This window comes from Rana temporaria, chromosome 10 (genome assembly GCF_905171775.1).
Source record: "Rana temporaria chromosome 10, aRanTem1.1, whole genome shotgun sequence".
Lineage (NCBI taxonomy): Eukaryota > Metazoa > Chordata > Amphibia > Anura > Ranidae > Rana > Rana temporaria.
In genome coordinates, this window is record NC_053498.1 from 51372354 (window position 1) to 51396700 (window position 24347).

The 24347-nt window shown below is 47.6% G+C and overlaps 1 protein-coding gene across 1 annotated transcript in view; it reads left to right on the forward strand.

Annotated features, from left to right (window-relative positions):
• Nucleotides 1-24347, forward strand: part of LIN7B (lin-7 homolog B, crumbs cell polarity complex component) — a 516755-nt gene that overhangs the window by 396082 nt on the left and 96326 nt on the right. Inside the window, exon 5 of the mRNA XM_040327611.1 lies at nt 21803-21966. Coding sequence (XP_040183545.1) covers nt 21803-21966 — 164 coding nt within the window. The remainder of the gene's footprint in view (nt 1-21802; nt 21967-24347) is intronic.

Consider the following 24347-nt stretch of genomic DNA (forward strand, 5'->3'; position numbering starts at 1 on the left):
TTTGATGAAGTTTATGTTTTTTTTATCATTTTTAGTATCCAGATATTATAGAACGCTACAATAGTATTTTTAAAAGTCTAAAATATGGCTTTGTTAATTTTTTTTTAGTTAATACCAGGATGAAGAATGTCTGTTCTTCTATGTCTTTTGAAATTAGCATATATAGTTATTTGCAATCTGTTGCATAGGACAAAGTACAAGTATAGGAATTTCAAAAGTTTGTTCACAAAACATGGCTAGGCCTTTGCTAAATTTGAATAGAAATAATTTTTTGAATAAGATTTCTACTTCCTATGAGTATGTTTCATAATTTATTCCAGAAAAGCCCGGAGCCAAAGAAAAGAGAATGCCATAGGCGGAGGGCGGGCATGACGGGGGTTAAACTGGGAAGGAAAGAGAGACGGCAGGGGATTGGCTGTGATAACAGGGGAGGGGTAGGGCAGGGCGATATAAAAGAGAAGAGCCCGCCCATAGCTGTAACACTGCCCCTAGTGATTTTCCCACCCACCCTTCCCTAAGCTGATATAAGTTGGTTTTTGTTTTGGGGGGTGTTGTTTCTTTGTCTTTCTTATCTATTCAGATTATGACGTTTGCCTGAGTCGTGGCAGTGGCGGGTGTTGGTCGTGTTGCAGGAGGAGGAAATACCAGGAGAACATGGGCAGGACTTGTCGTTGGTATGGGTCCTGAGGTTTGGGATTACAGCAAGCGGAGGCTTAGCTGCAACTAATGGAAATGGGGCACTGCGGTCAAGTTGTCTTTGAGTCAGGAAGTCAGCTTGAGGCCTGTTATCGGAAGAAGAAGGCCGCAGTGCAGGAATGGTACAAAAGTTCTAATAAAGTTTTCCTCCATTATTGATCACACCCTGGGTTTAGGAAATCTGTTTTTTGAGTTATGTTAAACGTTTCATTTTAAATAAAGGAGGCTGCTACGGCCATGTTTACTCCACACCCTCGGTCTGGTCTAAGTTACTTGTTAAGGTATAGCAATGCGGGTAAGGGGTACAAATCTGAGATGACATAGATTATACAACAGTCAAGTAGTTAAAGTTATGGTTAAGAATTATGGGCCAGATTCACGTAGAGCGGCGCAAATTAAGTTACTCCAAACGTATATCATTAAAGTTAGGGCGCCTTAATTTTTTGACGTAAGTGCCGTATCCACAGCGCTTTTGCGCCAAAATTTGCGCCAGCGCGATGTAAATACCAAGGCTTAAGGCGGGGTTATTGCAAGTGGGAAGGAAGTGGGCGTGCTCCATTGAAATGAGCTGTGACCCCATGTCTGTTTCTTCTGTGTTTTTTGTTTGAATTTGTATTAGCTGTCTGCTTGTGTTTTTGTTTTTTTGCTGTCTGATTTTTGTGTGTGTCTGTTCTGTGTCTTTTTGGCTGTCTGTTCTGTGTCTTTTTGGCTGTCTGTTCTGTGTCTTTTTGTCTGTTTGTTCTGTGTTTCTGTGTTTGTTTGTTCTGTTTGAATTTTGTGTCTGTTGCTGAGTGCTGTGTTGTGAGATGGCACCGAAGAGAAGAAAATTAAACTTCTCGGTGCGAGAGAAGCACTTGCTGGCCAGGGCGATCACCCAATTTGGGAGATTTTTGCATGGCCCTGACAGCCGGGACGTCCCCCCGGCCAGGAAGAGGGCAATAATCTGAGAGATTACTGATCGGATCAATGCAGAGGGGGGGGGAGACAAGGACCCCCAGTGGGATTCAGAAGAAGATCAACGATCTTAGGAGCCTGGTCCGGGAGAAGATGGCCAAGCAAGCAGCCCATGCCAGGGGCACTGGAGGAGGTCCACCCTGCACCGTAAAGGTGGACTGAGGAGGAACTTGCGGTGGCCCGGTGCTTCCACAGCCAGCAAGTGGTGGGCCTGCCTGGCTTTCAATCTGATGATCCTGTGAGGACAGGTACGTTTTTTTTTATTTCCATCTGGTGAGTAGCATGTGTGGGTGGGGGAAGGGAATATGTGCTAAGTATGTGGATCCTCCAACCTGTGTATGTTTTGTGTCCTCCACAGATGGCCAGGAGATTGCTGGTCCATCAGGCCAGGAGGTTGCTGGTCCATCAGGCCAGGAGGTTGCTGGGCCATCAGGCCAGGCTGCACCACCCCCAGGACAACAGGCTGCTGAGGAGCCCCAAGAAAGTCCGGAGTCCCCAGGGCAGGGGAGTGGCCACACCTCACCTCAGGAGGAGGTTCAGGGGGAGGAGGATGAGGGGGGGAGGTTGAGGATGATCCGATGGAGCTTGCCCGAGAAGTGATGCTGTGTTGGGATGAGGATTCCCTTGTGGCTGACAGCAGTCAGGCCACCATCAGTGGTAGTCCCTCCCACTCCTCCCCCAACAGGGCTGCCCCCCAGGGGGATCCCCTGCTCCCAGGCCACAAGCCTCAGCTGGAGGCAGTCAGGCCACTATCAGGGGTAGCCCCTCTCACTCCTCCCCCAACAGGGCTGCCCCCCCAGGGGGCTCCCCTCCTCCCAGGCCACAAGCCTCAACTGCAGGCAGGAAGGCCACCCAGAAGACCAGGGGGGTGGCTGAGTTCCTGCCTGCAAATCTGCAGTGGGACCAGGCCCTTCAGACCCGCCATCTGGGTCAGGTCACCCGGACTTTGGCCCAGATGGAGGAGAGCCTGGCCTCCATCAAGGAGTCTGTCAGTGACGTGGGCACAAATACTGTTGCATTCATCAACTGTTTCAGTGAGCTGCAGGCCGCCACAACAGGCGTGGCCCTTGAGGTGACTGCCCTGACCCAGGCTGTCCAGGACAACACAAAGGCTCTCCAGGCCAATACGGCAGCCCTCACTCTGGGCCTGACCAGGATCGCTGTGGCCTTGCAGGGCAGTCCAGCAGGTGGGCAGCCCCCCATGAGGATCCTCCTTCCCTTGCCTCCCCCCCCATGAGGATCCTCCTTCCCCTGCCCCCCCCATGAGGATCCTCCTTCCCCTGCCCCCCCATGAGGATCCTCCTTCCCCTGCCTCCCCCCATGAGGCTCCCCTGAGGGGCCGTGCCCGTGGCCGGCCCAGGCGTAGCTCACGCCGCCGCCATTGAGTTTTTGGGTGTTTTTTTTTTTTTGTTTATTTTTTATGTAATTTTTTGGTGATTCTGATTTTTTTTTGTGTGTGAATGATGTATGAATGTGGGGGTGACATTCCTGGTGAAAAAGGGTGTGACCCTCAGTTTTGGTGGATTAGGGATCCCCAGGACCAGGGAGAAGTGATCCCAGGTCCATGTGAATGGTGTATGAATGCACAGTGACATAATTGGAGCCGTGGCGTGGCGTTATTGCTCCCTAATACCATGTGGTTTTCTTGGGTCTAATCCAATTAGATGTGCATGTGATGTGTCTGTGCTAGGGACCACAGTGGGTGTGCATTCATGCATTCTCATTGTGCCATGTTTAATGTGTGTGTTTACTGTGCAAAGATGCCTTCTGCGAGGCGTCTCCTGGCAGCTTTGCCCTCAGCAGACCGGGTAGAGTTGGTTGGGGGGGGGACTGTCTGGTTCAGGGGTCAGGTCATCACATATGTCAATCTTCAGGCCCCTTCTCACTGCGAAGTTGTGCAGCATGCAACATGCCCCGATGATCTGGCACACGAAGTTTGGGGAATAAAACAGGGTACCCCCAGACTTATCCAGGCATCGGAAACGGGACTTCAGGAGGCCAAATGTGCGTTCCACCACTCCACGGGTACGTATGTGTGCAGCATTGTAGTTTTCCTCTCCTGGGGTTTGGGGATTCCCGTATGGAGTCATAAGATGGGGTCCCAGTGCATATGCAGAGTCACCTGGAAGGGAAAATACAGGAGAATGTTAGTCATGCATGTGCCCCTCGTGATGTCTGCATCATGAGGGGGGACAGTCATACCTGACACCCATGTCACTCATCAACCAGCCAGCTGTCCCCATACACGTTCTGTTCAAATTCTCTGGAGATGTTGCTGTGACGGTATATGTAGCTGTCATGGCTGGATCCTGGGTGTTTGGCACAGACGTGCCATATGAGGTATTGGGCATCCACTATCACCTGTACATTGAATGCCAATGCTTCCGATTGCGGTACATGTGCTCTGTCTCATGGGGGGGCTGTAGTGCCACATGTGTGCAATCAATGGCCCCGATGGTGCGTGGGAATCCTGCAATTTTGTAAAAATCTGTAATTGTCTTCATTCGCTGGACCTCCTGGGAGGGTTTGATGATTTGATTGCCCATGCGTCTCAGGATTGCAGGGACAACCTGGTGCACACATCTGCTAATGGAGGATTGTGACATCCCAGCCACACCTCCACTTGTGCGCTGAAAAGAGCCAGTGGCCAGGAAATGCAGTGTTGCCAGTACCTTGATCAGTGGCTGCACTGCATGTGAGCGGTGTGTTGGGCTGGTGAGATCATCCTGCAGGATTGTGGTTATTTCCAGGATGGCTTCACGGCTGAATTTGAAGGTGCGATACACCTCAGAAGCATGTACACATATATTCGCCAGCACACCAAGAATCATTGAAAAAACGTCCAAAAATGTAATGCATAATAGCGATCCAAAAAGCAACGTTTCGAGGTCACGTTTTTTCAATGATCCTTGGTGTGCTGAAGAATATGTGTACATGATTTGCTTTCCGGTTCCCAGCTGGTGATCGTTTCAGCACCCTTTTACTTATTGGCCATTTTCCTGGAAGGTGTGCAGTTGGAATATTTTGTGACACCTCAGAAGCAGTCATGCCAAAGACATCTAGGCGTCTGCAGTATACCCTCTCCTGTGCCCTCCTCCTCCTCCTCCTCCTCCTCCGTTCCCTCCTCCTTCTTTGCGCCTCTAAAGTCACTAGTATAGTTATGAGCATGGATGCCTCTGGCATGTTGGCAGACAGATTGTAGTCCGGCAAGTGTGTGTGCTCAGCTCTTCCTTAACCACTTCCTTACTGGGCACTTAAACCCCTTCCTGACCAGAGGACTTTTTGCGATTCGGCACTGCGTCGCTTTAACTGACAATTGCGCGGTCGTGCGACGTGGCTCCCAAACAAAATTAACGTCCTTTTTTCCCCACAAATAGAGCTTTCTTTTGGTGGTATTTGATCACCTCTGCGGTTTTTATTTTTTGCGCTATAAACAAAAATAGAGCGACAATTTTGAAAAAAAATAAAATATTTTTACTTTGTTGCTATAATAAATAGCTCAATTTTTTTTTTACGTTTTTTTTTTATCCTCAGTCTAGGCCGATACGTATTCTACATATTTTTAGTAAAAAAAAAAAAAAAAAATCGCAATAAGCGACTGGTTTGCGCAAAAGTTATAGCACCTACAAAATAAGGGACAGAATTATTATTTTTTTTTTTTTTTTTTTACTAGAAATGGCGGCGATCTGCGATTTTTATTGGGACTGCGACGTTATGGCGGACACATCGGACACTTTTGACACATTTTTGGCGCCATTCACATTTATACTGCAATCAGTGCTATAAATATGCACTAATTACTGTATACATTTTTTTTTTTACTAGAAATGGCGGCGATCTGCGATTTTTATTGGGACTGCGACGTTATGGCGGACACATCGGACACTTTTGACACATTTTTGGCGCCATTCACATTTATACTGCAATCAGTGCTATAAATATGCACTAATTACTGTATAAATGCTTTTTTTTTACTAGAAATGGCGGCGATCTGCGATTTTTATTGGGACTGCGACGTTATGGCGGACACATCGGACACTTTTGACACATTTTTGGCGCCATTCACATTTATACTGCAATCAGTGCTATAAATATGCACTAATTACTGTATAAATGTGACTGGCAGGGAAGGGGTTAACACTAGGGGGTGAGGAAGGGGTTAAATGTGTACCCTAATTAGTGTTCTAACTGTGGGGGAGGGGGGGTGACTGGGGGGGGTGACCGATCTGTGTCTCTATGTACAAGAGACACAGATCCGTCTCCTCTCTCCCCTGACAGCACCGCTGTCTGCGAGAGCCGGGAATGAGAGATGATCTCATATGTAAACATATGAGATCATCTCTCATTGGCCGCACAGATCGCCTAGGAAACGGCCGCTCCGATTGGCCGTTCACGGCGATCTGTGACTGGCTGTGTCCAAGGGACACGGCCAGCACAGCAGTTCCCCGCTGCGCGCTCGGGAGCGCGCGCGGTGAACACTAAAAGGGGAGGCCGTAAAAAGACGGCCTGTTAGAAATTGGGAGCCGCGCTGAGGCCGTACAAAGTCGTACGGCCGTCAGCAAGTGGTTAATGGTGTTGCTTTAGCTGACCTTTACACGGCTGGAGCAAAGTTAAGGCACCTTTTATAAAGTGTAAAATTACTCCGGGAAACTAACAGATGCGCACAGGGCGTAGCCTACGCCGCACACACTTAATTTTGTGGATCGCCTTATCTCCCTCATTTGCATCTTTGCCTAACAAAACAATGGTGTGTCTAGCGTATTTTGCGCTCGAAGAAGCGCCGGTGTAATTTTTTTAGGTAGGACGGAAAAAAATAGTTTTCAGGCGTATTTCGTTTTGAGGATCAGGCGCAAAAATACGCGCGGCGCAAATTTCAATTACGCCGCGCAACTCGAGATACGTCGGCGTAAGTCCTTTGTGAATCTGGCCCTATGGATCTGAAGGTACCAGGGATGTCAATAGAAATGCCAGCTCAGATATCAATTGAAGTTTCAATTGGGAAGTTTATTTTATTTTTTTGGATTCTTCCATGACCATGAAACAAGCATAGCTAAATTTCTATTTTGTTATTACTTCTATTTTTTCAAAATTATTTTTTCATTATGTTATCAAGGATTATCATTTTCGGATGAACTTCAATGATTTATTCATATGGACTTACATCAAAAGTGACATATTGATCGGTTGATCATTGTGTAAGGGGGAGTTGGAATGTAATTCTAATATAGGAATTTTTGGAATTTTTTGAAATATGGAAAAATAGTTGTTATATTTTGGTTTCTAAATCTTTTATAAGAATACATATTGATACACATAGAATTATTATTTCACATAGAATAATACATTTTTTATTCATTTTTATAGAACACATAACTTGGGAAAATTGGATGGATAGTTTGTTATTACAAGAATGTATAACAAAGTATACATTTGAAGTATTAATATAGTTAAAATACATACAGGCTTGTGTGGAAGAAAAGGATTTTAAAGTGTCTAAACAGAAATATTGTTGGGGTGTGACCGGATGGAGTGGTGTGAGTGAGTGAGCGAGCGTGCAGCCGTGTGTGTCTCCTCTCCGTGCCACGCATTATGCCGACTGTCGGAATGCCGACCGGGCGTTCGTAACCCCCTGACGGAGGACAGAGCGTGAGCACTTACATGTCCTTGCAGCGGCTCTAGGCGCTGCTCCCGACCTCCTTGCGGCTGCTGACCACCTATCCACGCTGATGCCGTGCTGTTGCCGTGCTGATGCCGTGCATTGTTCGGGCATCCTGAACCCTGACCGCGGCTGTGTCTCCTGCGGGCGGGGTGGAGAGCTCCTCGTGTCGGCCCATCCCGGTCTCTCCCGGGTCTGTCGGGCTGGGGGGGGGGGGCCGAGGTGCGGGCTCCAGCGGGCTCCGTCAGACGGCTCCATCAGATGGGGAATAGAAAGCTCCACAGCATCTGGAGCCGCCCGTGATCTCGCGAGATTTCGTGTGAGACCTATCCTGCTTTGGTGTTTCAGGCACATGAGACTACAGCAGCACGGGATCTAACAGCAAGTCGGAGCATTCTGCTGAGGTAAAGACAGAGAGCGGGGGTTGTGACTGGTAAGGAGACAACTTCTATAGTATATACACAAAAGCAGCCAGTTGATATACCTGAGGCATCCTGAAATTCTGCACCAGAAAAAAAAACTTTGCAAACTCTTTAAATATAAGACTTTTTTGATACACTGGTATAAGGAGTCGGGAGTAAGAGTAGTGCAGCAGTATAGGCTGTGTGTGGAGTCCTGAATTGGCTCAAATTGTTGCTCCACATGACTCTTAATGCTACATTACTGCATCTGTCAAGCCTGCTATGTTTGGTGCATTAACCAGTGAACCAGTGAATTAAAAAAAAAGGAAGGAAGAAAAAACTTATTTTTTTCTCAAAAACAGATCTTGCTACCTCTATAGCAGGGATTGAGAGGTGCAGAAAGCCGGAACGGAGCAGTGTATTCTTGCACCCCCCCCCTTTCCTCCTCTAGACGGGAAATGGGATATGTGAGTGGTGGCCTGTAATAGATTGCTGTTTGGAAAGCCATTGGAAAGTTATTGGAAAGTTGAGCCCTGTATTTTCTTACTTTGGAAACTGCCTAAAGCAAGAGTTACTAACGTGTCCTGTTAGGATGTATACTGAGCACTGATTGAATAAGTGACTGTTGGTAATTATCTCTGAGCAGATTGGTATACAAGGTATACTGTTAAAGTGCCCTTTTTGGTTGCATTTCTTTGAAGAATGGCAGCAGCTATAAAAAAGGGACAGTCTAACCAGGAGAGTGGTGGCCCTCAAATAACACGAGCTGCGAAAGATAAAGAGAAGGTAGCGCAGGGTTGCAATGGCATCAGCAAAAACTCTTATAGAAGTCTCTCTGGCAAGTAAAGCAGATGACCCCAGGCGGGAGGAAAAGCCAACACTGAAGGAGATATTAAACGCCATAAATGCATGCAGGGGGTCATTGAATTATTTAACTGACCAGATAAAAGAAATAAAGGAAGAACTAGTGACAATGGGCCAGGAATTGCAAAAGACTGTACAAAGGATAACATCAGCAGAAGAGAGAGTAAGTCAAGTAGAAGATGAGGTGTACTCATTAAAACAACAGATGCAAGAATTAAAGGAACAAAATGGATGGCAGGCATCTAAACTTGATGAAATTGAAAATAGGTTACGCAGAAATAACATTCGGGTGGTGGGTTTTCCGGAACGCAGTGAGGGTACTGACCCCATAAAGTTTTTTGAGAAATGGTTCAGAGAATTTTTGGGGAAAATGCCTTCTCATTGCTCTTTGCGATAGAAAGGGCCCATAGAGTCCCGTTTAGAGCACACCTCAAGGATGGACACCCTCGGCCCCTACTCCTGAAGTTTCTTAATTTTACCGATAAGGCAGCAGTATTGCAAAGAGCAAGAGAGAAGGGGGACATTTTTTATAACGGCTCAAGAATCTCACTATTCCCGGATTTCTCCCCAGAACTCAGTAAACGCGGGTCGGAGTTTACACCTATCAAACGTAATCTTCTAAAGAATAAAATTAAATATGCATTATTGTATCCAGCACGTCTAAGGCCCCATACACACGATAGAATCCATCCGCTGAAAAATCCCAGCAAATGGGTTTCAGCGGATAGATCCTATGGTGTGTACACTCCAGCGGATCTGTTTCCGCTGATATTTCTCCCCTGGGATGGATTCCAGCAGATCGAATATTTGCTGACATGCTAAACAAATCTATCTGCTGGAATCCATCCCAACGGATGGATCCGCTGGTCTGTATAGACTCACCGGATCCATCTGTCCGAAGGGATCCCCCGCATGCGTTGTAATGATTCGACGCATGCGTGGAATTCCTTATATGACAGCATCGCGCATGTCGCCGCGATTATGATAATCGCGGCGACGGCGCGACACGTCATCGCCAGAGGATTTCGGTGCGGATTTCAATGCGATGGTGAGTACACTCCATCGCAGAGAAATCCGCTGAAATCCTCGAGAGGATTTACCTGCGGAAACGGTCCGCTGGACCGTATTCGCGGATAAATCCTCTCGTGTGTATGGGGCCTAAGAGTAATGACAGCAGAAGGCCCCCCAATTCTTTGACTCACCAGGAAAAGCAGCACAGTGGCTGGAAGAGAATAAAGTACAAGAGTAGATTATGATTTGACTGACTGGATAACATGGAAAAGATTGAACAAGGGTTATGTGTGGGGAGGGTATATAAACCTTTTTTTTTTAGGTTTAGAGCAATGGGAGGTCACTTTTGAAGCACTAAGGAAGAAAGGAATAAGAAAAGTAAACACACATTAAAACACAGTAAAACATAACACCAAAGGCACAAATTGGGACATGGATAGATATAAAAGGGGAAATAGGGGAGGACGGGGGAGGAAAGGGGGGGTGGGAAAAGGAATATATATTTATAGACATGCATTAATATGAATGTGTATTGAATAAGAAATCTACCACCCCCCCTTTTTTTTCCTCTCTCTCTCTCCTCCTTTGGTTATGTGTTTGTCTAGGGGCGGGTGTCGGGGAGGGGACCATGCGGGATCACGTCAGATATGGATGGTAAGGGTAATGTAAGGGAAGGATGGATGGGAGAGGTCACATGTATAGCCCTAAGGGTAGGCCTAGATAGGCAAGGGGGAGGGGTGGAAGGGGGGGGTTGGTGGGAAGGGGGGGAGGGTGCGGCAAAGTTGCATCAAAGGGGGGGGTAAAGTTGTATAAGATCACGAGCATCACGTATCACTTATTAAGCACAAGAGAAAGGAATGTAATTGAACGTACATTTATGTGTTTTTTTTTTCTAGGCACATTTAAAAACGGTATATATTTTTTCTTTTGCTCTTTTTTCCTCTCCATGATGTCAGGGGTTCTTTTTTTTGTTCGATATGTTTTCTTTCCGGTTACAATTGCATCTACGGCTTTATTCGATTATCTGACTTGACAGTTTGGGAAATTCAAGTTCCCACGGTAATTTTTTTCTTCTCTGTAAACCTTGTCTATGTGCTGGGTATGAGACCTAAAATGATAAACATAGGCTCTTGGAATGTCCGGGGGTTGGGGGATCCAGTTAAAAAAGCTGCAATTTTCTCCACCCTGGAGTGGTATGGGGTGGAGTTGCTATGTATTCAAGAGACCCATTTGACTAAAGAAACAAAGTTAAAATTGGTCAACAAAAAATATCAAAGCCAGTACCATTCTGTCCACTCTTCCTATTCTAGAGGAGTGAGCATAATGGTAAAAACAGGCGTGCCATTCGTATGTATAGAGTCAAGAATAGATGAACTGGGCCGTTACATTTTTTTGCACTGTTTGATAGGAAATGTACCATATGTATTGGCTAATATCTATATACCCCCTCCCTTTAAAATGGAGATTCTGTATAAGTTAATGGAATTTGTGGTAAACAAGGAAAACATTCCGGTATTAGTGGTTGGAGATTTAAATAAGGTACTAAACAGAACGATGGATAGATTTCCACTGGGGACACAGAGTTCAGGGGAAGGAGAAGGGCATCTAAATCAATTTCTGGAAGAGGTTGTGTTGTGGGATATTTGGAGGGTGAAACACTCAGATGAGCAGCAGTACTCCTGTTTTTCAAGTTCATATTCCACATTATCAAGAATAGACATGGCCCTGGGAAATTGTGCAAGTTTACAAGCAGTCAGTAAAATATCTTATTATCCAAGAGGGGTCTCTGACCATTCCCCTCTGGTGCTATCACTGAGTACAGGGAAAACATGTCCTCCAAGTAATTGGAAAATAAGTCCCTTCTGGCTAGAAGTGATGGGGAAGCCAGAGGAAATAGGCATTAAACTAAGAGAATTTCTGGACTTTAACACAGGGACGGCACCAGAGGGAGTGGTGTGGGATGCCCTGAAGGCATTTCTCAGAGGCATGTTGATCCAGCAGGTAGCTAAGATCAAGAGGAACTCTAGGGAATGGGAGGAGAAAATCAGGGAAGAGGTTTTGGAGGCTGAAAAGCAATATGAGGAAGAACACTGACTAAACAAAGGGTATGGTTGGAGAAGCAACATGTATATAAGCTGGTGGTAAATAAGAAAGTTGAAAATAAGCGCCTATTTCAAGAGCAGAGCGCTTTTTCGGAGGGGGAAAGTGTGGGCAATACATTGGCCCTCCTAGCGAAAACTAACGTGGCGCCTTCTAATATTCCCGCAGTTAGGACGTCAGGAGGCGGGATATCATCCGAAACATCTATAATAGTGGATACATTTGCAGTATATTACAAAGACCTATATAAATCAAAAAGGGGATGTAAAGGTGCAAATGGAAGAATTTTTTAGAGAAATTGGAACCCCAGTTCTATCGGAGGAGGATAGAAATGCTATAGAATCCCCAATTACATTATTGGAACTACAACAGGCAGTCAAAGGACTTTCCAATCAAAAATCCCCAGGGCCAGACGGCCTACCAGCGGAGATTTACAAGCAATATGGCGAGGTACTGCTTCCGGAATTACTAAAAGTGCTGAATTGGGCGATAGAAGGAGGAAGGTTACCCCCCTCAATGTTAGAAGCAACTATTATAGTGCTCCAGAAAGAAGGAAAGGATCAACTAGACACATCATCTTATAGAGCGATATCTTTGCTATGCTCAGATGTAAAAATTTTGGCCAAGGTGTTGGCAACAAGAATAAATAAATATATTCAGAAACTTATACACCCAGACCAATCTTGATCTATTCCAAATCGGTCCACGAGTATGAACATAAGAAGGTTGTATTTAAATTTACAGACTCCAACAGAGAATACGGGAGATAGATCTATCCTATCATTGGATGCCACCAAGGCCTTTGATAGCCTGGAGTGGGACTACCTCTGGTACGCTCTGGAGAAGTTTGGGTTTGGTCCATCCTTTATTAAATGGATAAAGTTACTGTATAATTCCCCAAGTGCGAAAATAAAAATAATGAATACTCACAGTCGCTTGAATTGGAAAGGGGAATGAGACAGGGATGTCCCCTGTCCCCCCTCCTATTTGCCCTGGCAATTGAGCCATTGGCAACTGTAATTAGAGCTAGACAGGAAATACAGGGGTTCCAGAGAGGAGCAGAGGAGGTAAAAATTGTGCTTTATGCGTACGATATCTTCCTTTTTTTGGGAAATTCTACAACCTCCCTCAAAACTGCAGTGCAAACAGTAGAAGCGTTTAGACGATTTTCAGGCCTGGTAATAAACTGGGAAAAATCTACACTTTTGCCAGTGGACTCGGTAAGCAACATAGAGGGGGTAGGAATCCCTCAATTAAAAATAGGGGAGAAGATGGAGTATTTGGGAATCGTGGTAACACGAAACCCAGAACAATTTATAAATAATAACTTAGTGCCACTTCTGGGTAAATTTAAACGTAAAGCGGATATCTGAGGACGTCTTCCACTTTCGGTGACCGACCGCAGTAATCTTATTAAAATGATCTGGATGCCACAATTGCTCTATGTACTTCACAACTCCCCAGTATGGATTGATAACCGATGGTTTAAAAAGATAGAGACCCTTTTTAGGACTCTAATCTGGAAAAAGGGAAAAGCAAGGATTAGTCTCCAAACGTTGCAATTACCAACAAACAGAGGAGGGCTAGCGTTCCCACACTCCTATAGTTACTTTTTGGTGGCACAGTTACAGCATTTGGGGGGGTGCAGTATAGAGGGAGGAGGAAGTGCAAGTGGGAAAATGATGTTAAGAGGGTGCCCACATAGATCTGTAAAAGAGACCCTAGAGGCCAACTCTTTCTTGGTAAAAAGTCCAACAGTAAAGTTGATTACAAGAATATGGCAAGCAGGAAAATTGGCTTTGGGCTATAAAGGACCAACAGAATACTCCCCATTGTGGGAAAATAAGAACTTAAAAGAAATCCTGGCCATAGGGAAATTAAAAGAATGGGATAAACGTGGGATAACCAAACTGGCACAACTGTATACAGGTTGCACATTAAAATCCTTTTCAGAGCTAAGCAGTGAATATTGCATTCCAAACTCCATGTTTTTTACCTATTTGCAGGTTAGACATGCATTACAAGCCCAATTTAAGGTACAGCCGGTAAGATGGCAAAAGCTCACGCATCTCCAAAGATTAATCAAGTTGGGGGTCTTGAAAGGCCTCATTTAAGAATTATACGAACGGATCAGTGATCGGCTTATAGGAAAAGAGAAGTTGAGTAGAAATAAACAGGATGGGAGGAGGATGTTGGCCTCATAACGAACGATCAATGGGACAGGATACTGGAATTGGGGACAGTGGTTTCATTAGCCCCATCACAAAGGGTCTCCCATTTATTTTTGGTCCACAGGGTTTACTATACCCCCAAGAAACTATATAGCTTTGGGTGGAAGTCAGATGATAAATGTCACAGATGTCAAAATACAGGCGACCTTATGCATATGATGTGGAAATGCCCAAAATTGTATAGATATTGGGTTAAGATTTTGGACATTATAAATGCAACCTTTGAGACTACTCTGGAACTCAAGGCCAGGGTTTGCCTATTAGGATGCATTGAGGAGAGTATGGGGCAGAGGGATACATTAGAAGCAGTTATAAGATGCCTGTTCCAGGCGAGGAAACTGATAGCACTAAAATGGCAGGCACAAAATCCACCCACAGTAACGGAATGGCTTAATGTAATGAACAACACAATAGGGAAGGAGAGGGGAACATGGATTAGACGTGGAAACCTCAAAAAATGTAAAGCAATATGGGAGCACTGGTTATGCAAAATAGGCCGCTCACTTTAATTAAGGAAAAACTTGTAAAGAACTAATTAAGAAAGAAATAGGGATAAAAACGTGTATGCACTTTAAAAGTAAGATAGGAGGGAGGTAGGGAGGGGAGGGTTGGGAATGGGATTAATGGATATTTTTAGTCTATGTAATTAACTTTGTGTATGCACATAAAATGTATGGACTGTAAAATATGGATATGTATTTTGTTTTTTGTACTTGAATGGAAAAAATAAAAAAAAGTATTGAAGTAAAAAAAAAAAGAAAAAATAAAAAAAAAAGAATTATTGTTGAATTAAATAATATGGAACATTGAAAAAATAAATAAAATAAAGAGTTGCTTACTGGTCATGGATAGATAAATAAATTAAATAGATAGATACATAAATAAAAAGATAGAAAAATAAATAGAAAGAAAGATAGAATATATAAAAATATGACAATCAAATAATGGGAAAGTTATGTTTTTATGTATCCACAAACAAGTAGATTACGTATTATGTTTATAATTGTTCAGTGTCAAGGATAATGTATAAAAAACTTATACTAAAGAAATTTGGTTATTGAAATTTCAAAAGAAATGCAAAAAAAATTCCATTTATTAATTAATAGTATAGAGTAATATAATTTGATACATCAAATATATTTATTTCTTCTTTATGATAAAATAGTTATATGATATGGTTGAAGTTATAAGAAGTAAAATTTATGAAGGTAAAGGAAGAACATTTTTTAATATTACATAATTTAGATGGAGAATAAATTAAAATTAATTAATAATATAATAATTTATAGTTTCTTAAAGGAATGAAATGGTTAAATATTTCACAGGAATATCTCAGAATTTTGGGAAAAGTTTATGTACAATATCTGAAATGTTAAATTGTATTGTTTGTATTGGAAAAAAGTGAATCAGAAACCTTTATTATTTAAGATGAATGCACTTATTTTGTTTGTTAATTATAGTGCATTTAGGGGCAGGGGCGTAACTAGAAATCACAGGGCCCCATAGCAAAATGTTGTATGGGGCCCCCCAGAGCCGCCCTAGTGTCAATGCAGCGTGACCTGTGCCCCATACAGTGTGACCTGTGCCCCATGCAGCGTGACCTGTGCCCCCTGCAGCGTGACCGGTTCCCCATACAGCGTGACCGGTTCCCCATACAGTGTGACCTGTGCCCAATGAAGCGTGACCTGTGCCCCATACAGCGTGACCTGTGCCTCATACTGCGTGACCTGTGCCCCATACAGCGTGACCTGTGCCCCATGCAGCATGACCTGTGCCCCATACAGCGTGACCTGTGCCCCATGCAGCGTGACCTGTGCCCCATACAGCGTGACCTGTGCCCCATACAGCCTGGCCTGCCTGTGCCCAATACAGCCTGGCCTGCCTGTGCCCCATACAGCCTGGCCTGCCTGTGCCCCATACAGCATACAGCATGACCTGTGCCCAATACAGCATTGCCTGTGTCCAATGCGGCATGACCTGTGCCCAATACAGCGTTGCCTGTGCCCAATACAGCCTGGCCTGTGCCCAATACAGCCTGAACTGCCTGTGCCCAATACAGCCTGAACTGCCTGTGCCCCATACAGCGTGACCTGTGCCCAATACAGCATTGCCTGTGCCCAATACAGCATTGCCTGTGCCCAATACAGCCTGGCCTGCCTGTGCCCAATACAGCCTCACCTGTGCAGAGGAAGAAGCAAGCTGGCCAGATCAGCAGAGAGCGGGATTACCCGCTGTAATAGCTTTCATTTGAATTTCCAGTCTTCCTGAGGCTCATCGTCACATAGCCCCACCTCTTAGCCCAACACCTTTGATGATGTCACATGTCCCACACTGGACCGGCGTTCTGTCGATCAAAGGTGCTGGGCCAAAAGGTGGAGCTATGTGACATGAGCCCCGGGAACACTGGAAGTTCTAATGAAAGCTATTACAGCGGGCAATTCCGCTCTCTGCTGATACGGACAGCTCGCCTCTTCCTCTCCTCTCTCTTCCCCTGGCTGGGAGACCATGCCGGCGATGCTCTTATCCAGTGCCGGCCCAAGACATTGTGCTGCCTGGTACCAAGAATGAAATGCTGCCCCCCCAAAAATAAAAAATAAATCGCGCCCACCAAAATGCCCCCACATTCATTATTTTATATCAGGATAACTGACAGTGGACCTGTCATGGCTCTATACATGTATATAGAAGAATAAAGAGGACCTGTCATGGCCACACAGAGGCCCCCCTTACATCAGAGCCTGCACAGAGGCCCCCCTTTTACATCAGAGGTTGCACGGAGGCCCCCCATTACATCAGAGGTTGCACGGAGGCCCCCCATTACATCAGAGGTTGCACGGAGGCCCCCCATTACATCAGAGGTTGCACAGAGGCCCCCCCATTACATCAGAGGTTGCACAGAGGCCCCCCCATTACATCAGAGGTTCCACAGAGGCCCCCCATTACATCAGAGGTTCCACAGAGGCCCCCCATTACATCAGAGGTTGCAAAGAGGCCCCCCCATTACATCAGAGGTTCCACAGAGGCCCCCCATTACATCAGAGGTTCCCCAGAGGCCCCCCATTACATCAGAGGTTGCACAGAGGCCCCCCCATTACATCAGAGGTTGCACGGAGGCCCCCACAATACATCAGAGGCTGCACAGAGGCCCCCCATTACATCAGAGGTTCCACAGAGGCCCCCCATTACATCAGAGGTTGCACAGAGGCCCCCCCATTACATCAGAGGTTCCACAGAGGCCCCCCATTACATCAGAGGTTCCACAGAGGCCCCCCATTACATCAGAGGTTGCACAGAGGCCCCCCCATTACATCAGAGGTTGCACGGAGGCCCCCACAATACATCAGAGGTTGCACAGAGGCCCCCCATTACATCAGAGGTTGCACAGAGGCCCCCCCATTACATCAGAGGTTGCACGGAGGCCCCCACAATACATCAGAGGTTGCACGGAGGCCCCCACAATACATCAGAGGTTGCACAGAGGCCCCCCATTACATCAGAGGTTGCACAGAGGCCCCCCCATTACATCAGAGGTTGCACAGAGGCCCCCCATTACATCAGAGGTTGCACGGAGGCCCCCACAATACATCAGAGGTTGCACAGAGGCCCCCCATTACATCAGAGGTTGCACAGAGGCCCCCCCATTACATCAGAGGTTGCACGGAGGCCCCAAATTACATCAGAGGTTGCACGGAGGCCCCAAATTACATCAGAGGTTGCACGGAGGCCCCAAATTACATCAGAGGTTGCACAGAGGCCCCCCATTACATCAGAGGTTGCACAGAGGCCCCCCCATTACATCAGAGGTTGCACAGAGGCCCCCCCATTACATCAGAGGTTCCACAGAGGCCCCCCATTACATCAGAGGTTCCACAGAGGCCCCCCATTACATCAGAGGTTGCACAGAGGCCCCCCCATTACATCAGAGGTTCCACAGAGGCCCCCCATTACATCAGAGGTTCCACAGAGGCCCCCCATTACATCAGAGGTTGCACAGAGGCCCCCCCATTACATCAGAGGTTGCACAGAGGCCCCCCCATTACATCAGAGGTTGCACAGAGGCCCCCCCATTACATCAGAGGTTGCACGGAGGCCCCCACAATACATCAGAGGTTGCACAGAGGCCCCCGATTACATCAGAGGTTGCACAGAGGCCCCCCCATTACATCAGAGGTTGCACGGAGGCCCCAAATTACATCAGAGGTTGCACGGAGGCCCCAAATTACATCAGAGGTTGCACGGAGGCCCCAAATTACATCAGAGGTTGCACAGAGGCCCCCCATTACATCAGAGGTTGCACAGAGGCCCCCCCATTACATCAGAGGTTGCACAGAGGCCCCCCCATTACATCAGAGGTTCCACAGAGGCCCCCCATTACATCAGAGGTTCCACAGAGGCCCCCCATTACATCAGAGGTTGCACAGAGGCCCCCCCATTACATCAGAGGTTCCACAGAGGCCCCCCATTACATCAGAGGTTCCACAGAGGCCCCCCATTACATCAGAGGTTGCACAGAGGCCCCCCCATTACATCAGAGGTTGCACGGAGGCCCCCACAATACATCAGAGGTTGCACAGAGGCCCCCCATTACATCAGAGGTTCCACAGAGGCCCCCCATTACATCAGAGGTTGCACAGAGGCCCCCCCATTACATCAGAGGTTCCACAGAGGCCCCCCATTACATCAGAGGTTGCACAGAGGCCCCCCATTACATCAGAGGTTGCACAGAGGCCCCCCCATTACATCAGAGGTTCCACAGAGGCCCCCCATTACATCAGAGGTTGCACGGAGGCCCCCACAATACATCAGAGGTTGCACAGAGGCCCCCCATTACATCAGAGGTTGCACAGAGGCCCCCCCATTACATCAGAGGTTGCACGGAGGCCCCCACAATACATCAGAGGTTGCACGGAGGCCCCCCATTACATCAGAGGTTGCACAGAGGCCCCCCCATTACATCAGAGGTTGCACAGAGGCCCCCCCATTACATCAGAGGTTGCACGGAGGCCCCCACAATACATCAGAGGTTGCACAGAGGGCCTCCCCATTACATCAGAGGTTGCACGGAGGCCCCCCCCATCACATCAGAGGTTGCACAGAGGCCCCCCCCCATTACATCAGAGGTTGCACAGAGGGCCCCCCCATTACATCAGAGGTTGCACAGAGGCCCCCCCATTACATCAGAGGTTGCACAGAGGGCCCCCCCATTACATAAGAGGTTGCACAGAGGGCCCCCCCATTACATCAGAGGTTGCACAGAAGCCCCCCCCCCCATTACATCAGAGGTTGCACGGAGGGCCCCCCCATTACATCAGAGGTTGCACAGAGGGCCCCCCCCCATTACATCAGAGGTTGCACAGAGGGCCCCCCTTACATTAGATGCTTGAGCAGACACATCTCTCTCCTCTCCCTCACCTCCTCTGCACCGCGCAGTGAGAAGCGAGTGGGGGGGGGGGAAGCTTGGTCAGGTGTTAGCAGTTCCAGCTACATGAGCAGACAGTGACACAGCTCTCCCTCCCCTCCTCTGCCCCGCGGGGGGCGAATGAAGCTTGGTGCTAGTGATGTCCAGCGGTCCCAGCTGCATGGGCAGACAGACTCATCTCTCCTCTCCCCTCCTCTACACCGCAGATTGAGAAGGGGGGGGGTGCTAGCAAGGACTCGAGACATGACCTGCCCTTATGGATTGAGATGCGCGGGGCGCAGGGGGCGGGGTGCTAGCAGCGACTCGAGATTTCACCGCTCCCTCCACTCTCTGCAGCGGGGAAGAAGGGAGAGTGCCGCAGTGCTGCCTTTCTCACTGGCAATTAGCCTCACAGCAGAGCAGGCCGAACGGGATGGGGGCCGGGCTGGTACCATTGTGTCCCATGGTAGGGCCGGCTCTGCTCTTATCCTCACCGGGCCCCCCTGATCCTCACACGGCTGCGGGCCCCATAGCGCCCGCGTGGGTCGCTATGGCGGTAGTTCTGCCACTGTTTAGGGGGTATTGTTAGATTTTAAATTCATTAATATTTTTATTAATGAGAGATGCGGGTGGGGAAGGAACCCTCTCCCAGGAGAAAGATCATACCATCATTATATCTCTCCTCCGTCTGTTAACTTTCTGAAGTACCATCCTGCAATGATGTTTTACCAACTGCTAATATGTAAGCATTAACTGTCTTATTTAAAAAAGGCCTGGATTCTTTCCTAGGTGTACATAATATAACTGGGTACCAACGTTGTAGGCAAAGTTGATCCAGGGAATATCCGATTGCCTCTTGGGGGAACCAGGAAGGAACTTGATTGTGCTGTGCTGTGGTTTTTCGCCTTCCTCCGGATCAACTGTGGGTATAGGATTGTGTTTATGGGATTGTATTTTTTTTTTTGGTCGAACTAGATGGACTTGTGTCTTTTTTCAACCTAACTATGTAAATACTCTTTAACCACTTACCGCCCATAGGATATCATATGACGTTCTGCAGGCATCATCCCGGTATCAATATTTTCTGCCGGCGATTCCCTGTAAAGAAGAAAGGATTCAAGTGGCTATACAGCCACTCAATCACTTCTAATAATTGTAGTGCAAAAATTAGTTATATACAATTTATATCAATCATAAAATCACCACAATGTGTCTCATATTGATTTTGAGCTTAAATAATGAAAGTGATAATAAAATGAAACTGTCCATATAAAACTGTAATTTCAAATGAATTCCATCCAATGTGAAGAATCTAGTGAATCAACTATCAAATATGTTGTTAATATCACCTTCACCATGTAATAAAACACCACTGTGACGTGCTTCCACTTTCTATGACGATTGCACACTCACCAGAGGATGTTTGTTGTTGTCTATGAAATAGAATAGCAAACAGCACTTTATCACCACCAAAAATTATCTCCAAGCATACTGTATTTCTCTTGGTTCCAGCCAATCACAGTAGTAAGCTGCCAGTCCTGGCTCCCTCCAAGTTATGTGTCTCAAATCAGCACATCACAAAGGAACCACCAGCAACAGAAAAGACTAAAGCCCTGTACACACGCGCAAGAATCTCGTCAGGAAAAAAACATTGTTTTCCCTGACGGGATTCCTGGCAAGAATCTCTTGCCGCCCAAATGTACAGACTCTCGTTTCAAAAGAACAATGGTTCTTTTGAAAGGAAAGAATGCGGTGACGTCATCGCGTACGACGAGCATGCGCTCGTCACATTTGATGCCATCGCTGCCATCTTGCTGCACCCTACCTATGCCTAGGAAGCTACCGCGCATGCTCGAAATTAATTTGAGGCATGCGCGGTAGCTTCCTAGGCATAGGTAGGGTGCAGCAAGATGGCAGCGACGGCATCGAATGTGACGAGCACATGCTCGTCGTACGCGATGGCGTCACTGCGTTCTTTCCTTTCAAAATAACCACGGCGACAGGTAAGTATACACACTCTCGGGTTTCTCCGCAAGAAAACTGCAGAGAATCTCACGATGAGAAAAATAGAGAACATGTTCTCTATTTTTCTCTTTGAGATTCTGGGCAGATTTCCAGACGAGAAACCTGAAAGCCTCGTACACACGCTCGGTTTACTCGGAAAACGAGCGTGTGTACGAGGCTTTAGTGTAACATTTGAGAGTCAGAGTGCATAACACAAATATAAAAACCATCATACAAAAGTCAATAAAAGTTCACACTTACATGAGAGTCCGCCAAACCAACGGGAATGGCGGCACAACCTCAAGCAGAATATGCTAGCTCAATGCCATTTTACGTGAATGCAAGTCTTCAGGAGCTTGCGTTCCAAGCACGAAAAGAAACTCATAAAACCAATTTTTATGCTAATTGATTATATACATTGGTCTTGTTTATAAATGAACTGTAATATTCAAATATTATACCCATTCTGCTTCTCATCCCTCTGCAGAGTGTGGAAGGAGAACAACACGAGAAAGCAGTGGAGCTTCTAAAGGCAGCACAAGGGACAGTAAAACTAGTTGTGCGCTACACCCCAAAAGTGCTGGAGGAGATGGAAGCCAGGTTTGAAAAAATTAGGACAGCCCGACGTCGGCAACAGCAAAACAGCTACACGTAAGAGACGATGGCTGTTATAACTATGCTGTCCTTTCTGATACTTTCTGCTCTCTTAGGGCCTGATTCTCAAAAAAGCTGCGTAACTTAACTTTCAGCAGTTAAGTTACACTGACTTAAAATCTCTACCTAAGTGCCTGATCTTCAAAGCACTTACCTAGAAATTTCAGGCCGTGTAACTTAAGTGCCGCCGTCGCAAGGCGGTCCTCCTCTCCGGGGGGCGTTTAAAATTTAAATGAGGCGTGCTCCCGCACCGGCCGTACTGCGCATGCGTGTGACGTCATTTTCCCGACGTGCAGCGCGCAAACGTAATTAACGCCGGGCGGCTTTGAGAATTGCGACGGGACACTAAAGTTGCGACGGGTGAAAAAAAATATATGCGCCGGGAAAACAAATGATTATAAAAAAAATGACAGCGTCGCTCAGCATGCATTCCTGAGAGGGAGAACTCCATGCCAATTTTCAAAGAAAAAACCGGCATGGGTCCCCCCCCCAGGAGCATACCAGGCCCTTAGGTCTGGTATGGGTTGTAAGGAGACCCCCCCACGCCGAAAAATCGACGTAGGGGGTCCCCCTACAATCCATACCAGACCCGTATCCAAAGCACGCTACCCGGCCGGTCAGGAAGGGAGTGGGGACGAGCGAGCGCCCCCCCCCCTCCTGAGCTGTGCCAGGCCGCATGCCCTCAACATGGGGGGGTTGGGTGCTCTGGGGCAGGGGGGCGCACTGCGGGCCCCCCCACCCCAGAGCACCCTGTCCCCATGTTGATGAGGACAGGACCTCTTCCCGACAACCCTTGCCGTTGGTTGTCGGGGTCTGCGGGCGGGGGCTTATCGGAATCTGGGAGTCCCCTCAAATAAGGGGGCCCCCAGATACCGGCCCCCCACCCTAAGTGAATGGATATGGGGTACATCGTACCCCTATCCATTCACCTGGAGGCAAAAAGTAAAAGTTAGTAAACACACAACACAAGGATTTTTAAAATAATTTATTATTCTGCTCCGGAGGCCCCCCTGTCTTCTTTATTAGCTCTATTACCAGGGGGGGCTTCTTCTTCCACTCTCCGGGGGTCTTCTTCCACTCTCCGGGGGGGGTTTCTTCTTCCGCACTCCGGGGGGGGGCTTCTCCGCTCTCCGGGGGTCTTCATCTCTCTTCGCCGCTCTCCGCTGTTGACTCGGCGAACCCCGGTTCTTCTGCAGATGTCCGGTGCCTTCTTCTTCAGCGCTGGCTGCCTGCTATCTTTGTGTGTTAGCTCAATTTCTAACAGGCAGCCGGCGCGGTCTTCTGTGACATCAGGTTCTTCTTCTCCCCTCTTCCGATGTTGCCTCGTCGCCTCTTGTCACTGTAATGATGGAAGCGCGCCTTGCATCCCATTTATATAGGCATCACCGTCCCATCATGCTCCGGTAGGTACCCACGTGGTGGGTGCACGTGGGTAGGCACCCACCACGTGGGTACCTGCCGGAGCATGATGGGACGGTGATGCCTATATAAATGGGATGCAAGGCGCGCTTCCATCATTACAGTGACAAGAGGCGACGAGGCAACATCGGAAGAGGGGAGAAGAAGAACCTGACGTCACAGAAGACCGCGCCGGCTGCCTGTTAGAAATTGAGCTAACACACAAAGATAGCAGGCAGCCAGCGCTGAAGAAGAAGGCACCGGACATCTGCAGAAGAACCGGGGTTCGCCGAGTCAACAGCGGAGAGCGGCGAAGAGAGATGAAGACCCCCGGAGAGCGGAGAAGCCCCCCCGGAGAGCGGAAGAAGAAACCCCCCCCGGAGAGTGGAAGAAGACCCCCGGAGAGTGGAAGAAGAAGCCCCCCCTGGTATTAGAGCTAATAAAGAAGACAGGGGGGGCCTCCGGAGCAGACTAATAAATTATTTTAAAAACCCTTGTGTTGTGTGTTTAATAACTTTAACTTTTTGCCTCCAGGTGAATGGGTAGGGGTACGATGTACCCCATATCCATTCACTTAGGGTGGGGGGCCGGTATCTGGGGGCCCCCTTATTTGAGGGGACTCCCAGATTCCGATAAGCCCCCGCCCGCAGACCCCGACAACCAACGGCAAGGGTTGTCGGGAAGAGGTCCTGTCCTCATCAACATGGGGACAGGGTGCTCTGGGGTGGGGGGGCCCGCAGTGCGCCCCCCTGCCCCAGAGCACCCAACCCCCCCATGTTGAGGGCATGCGGCCTGGCACGGCTCAGGAGGGGGGGGGGGGCTCGCTCGTCCCCACTCCCTTCCTGACCGGCCGGGTAGCATGCTTTGGATAACGGTCTGGTATGGATTGTAGGGGGCCCCCTACGTCGATTTTTCGGCGTAGGGGGGGTCTCCTTACAACCCATACCAGACCTAAGGGCCTGGTATGCTCCGGGGGGGGG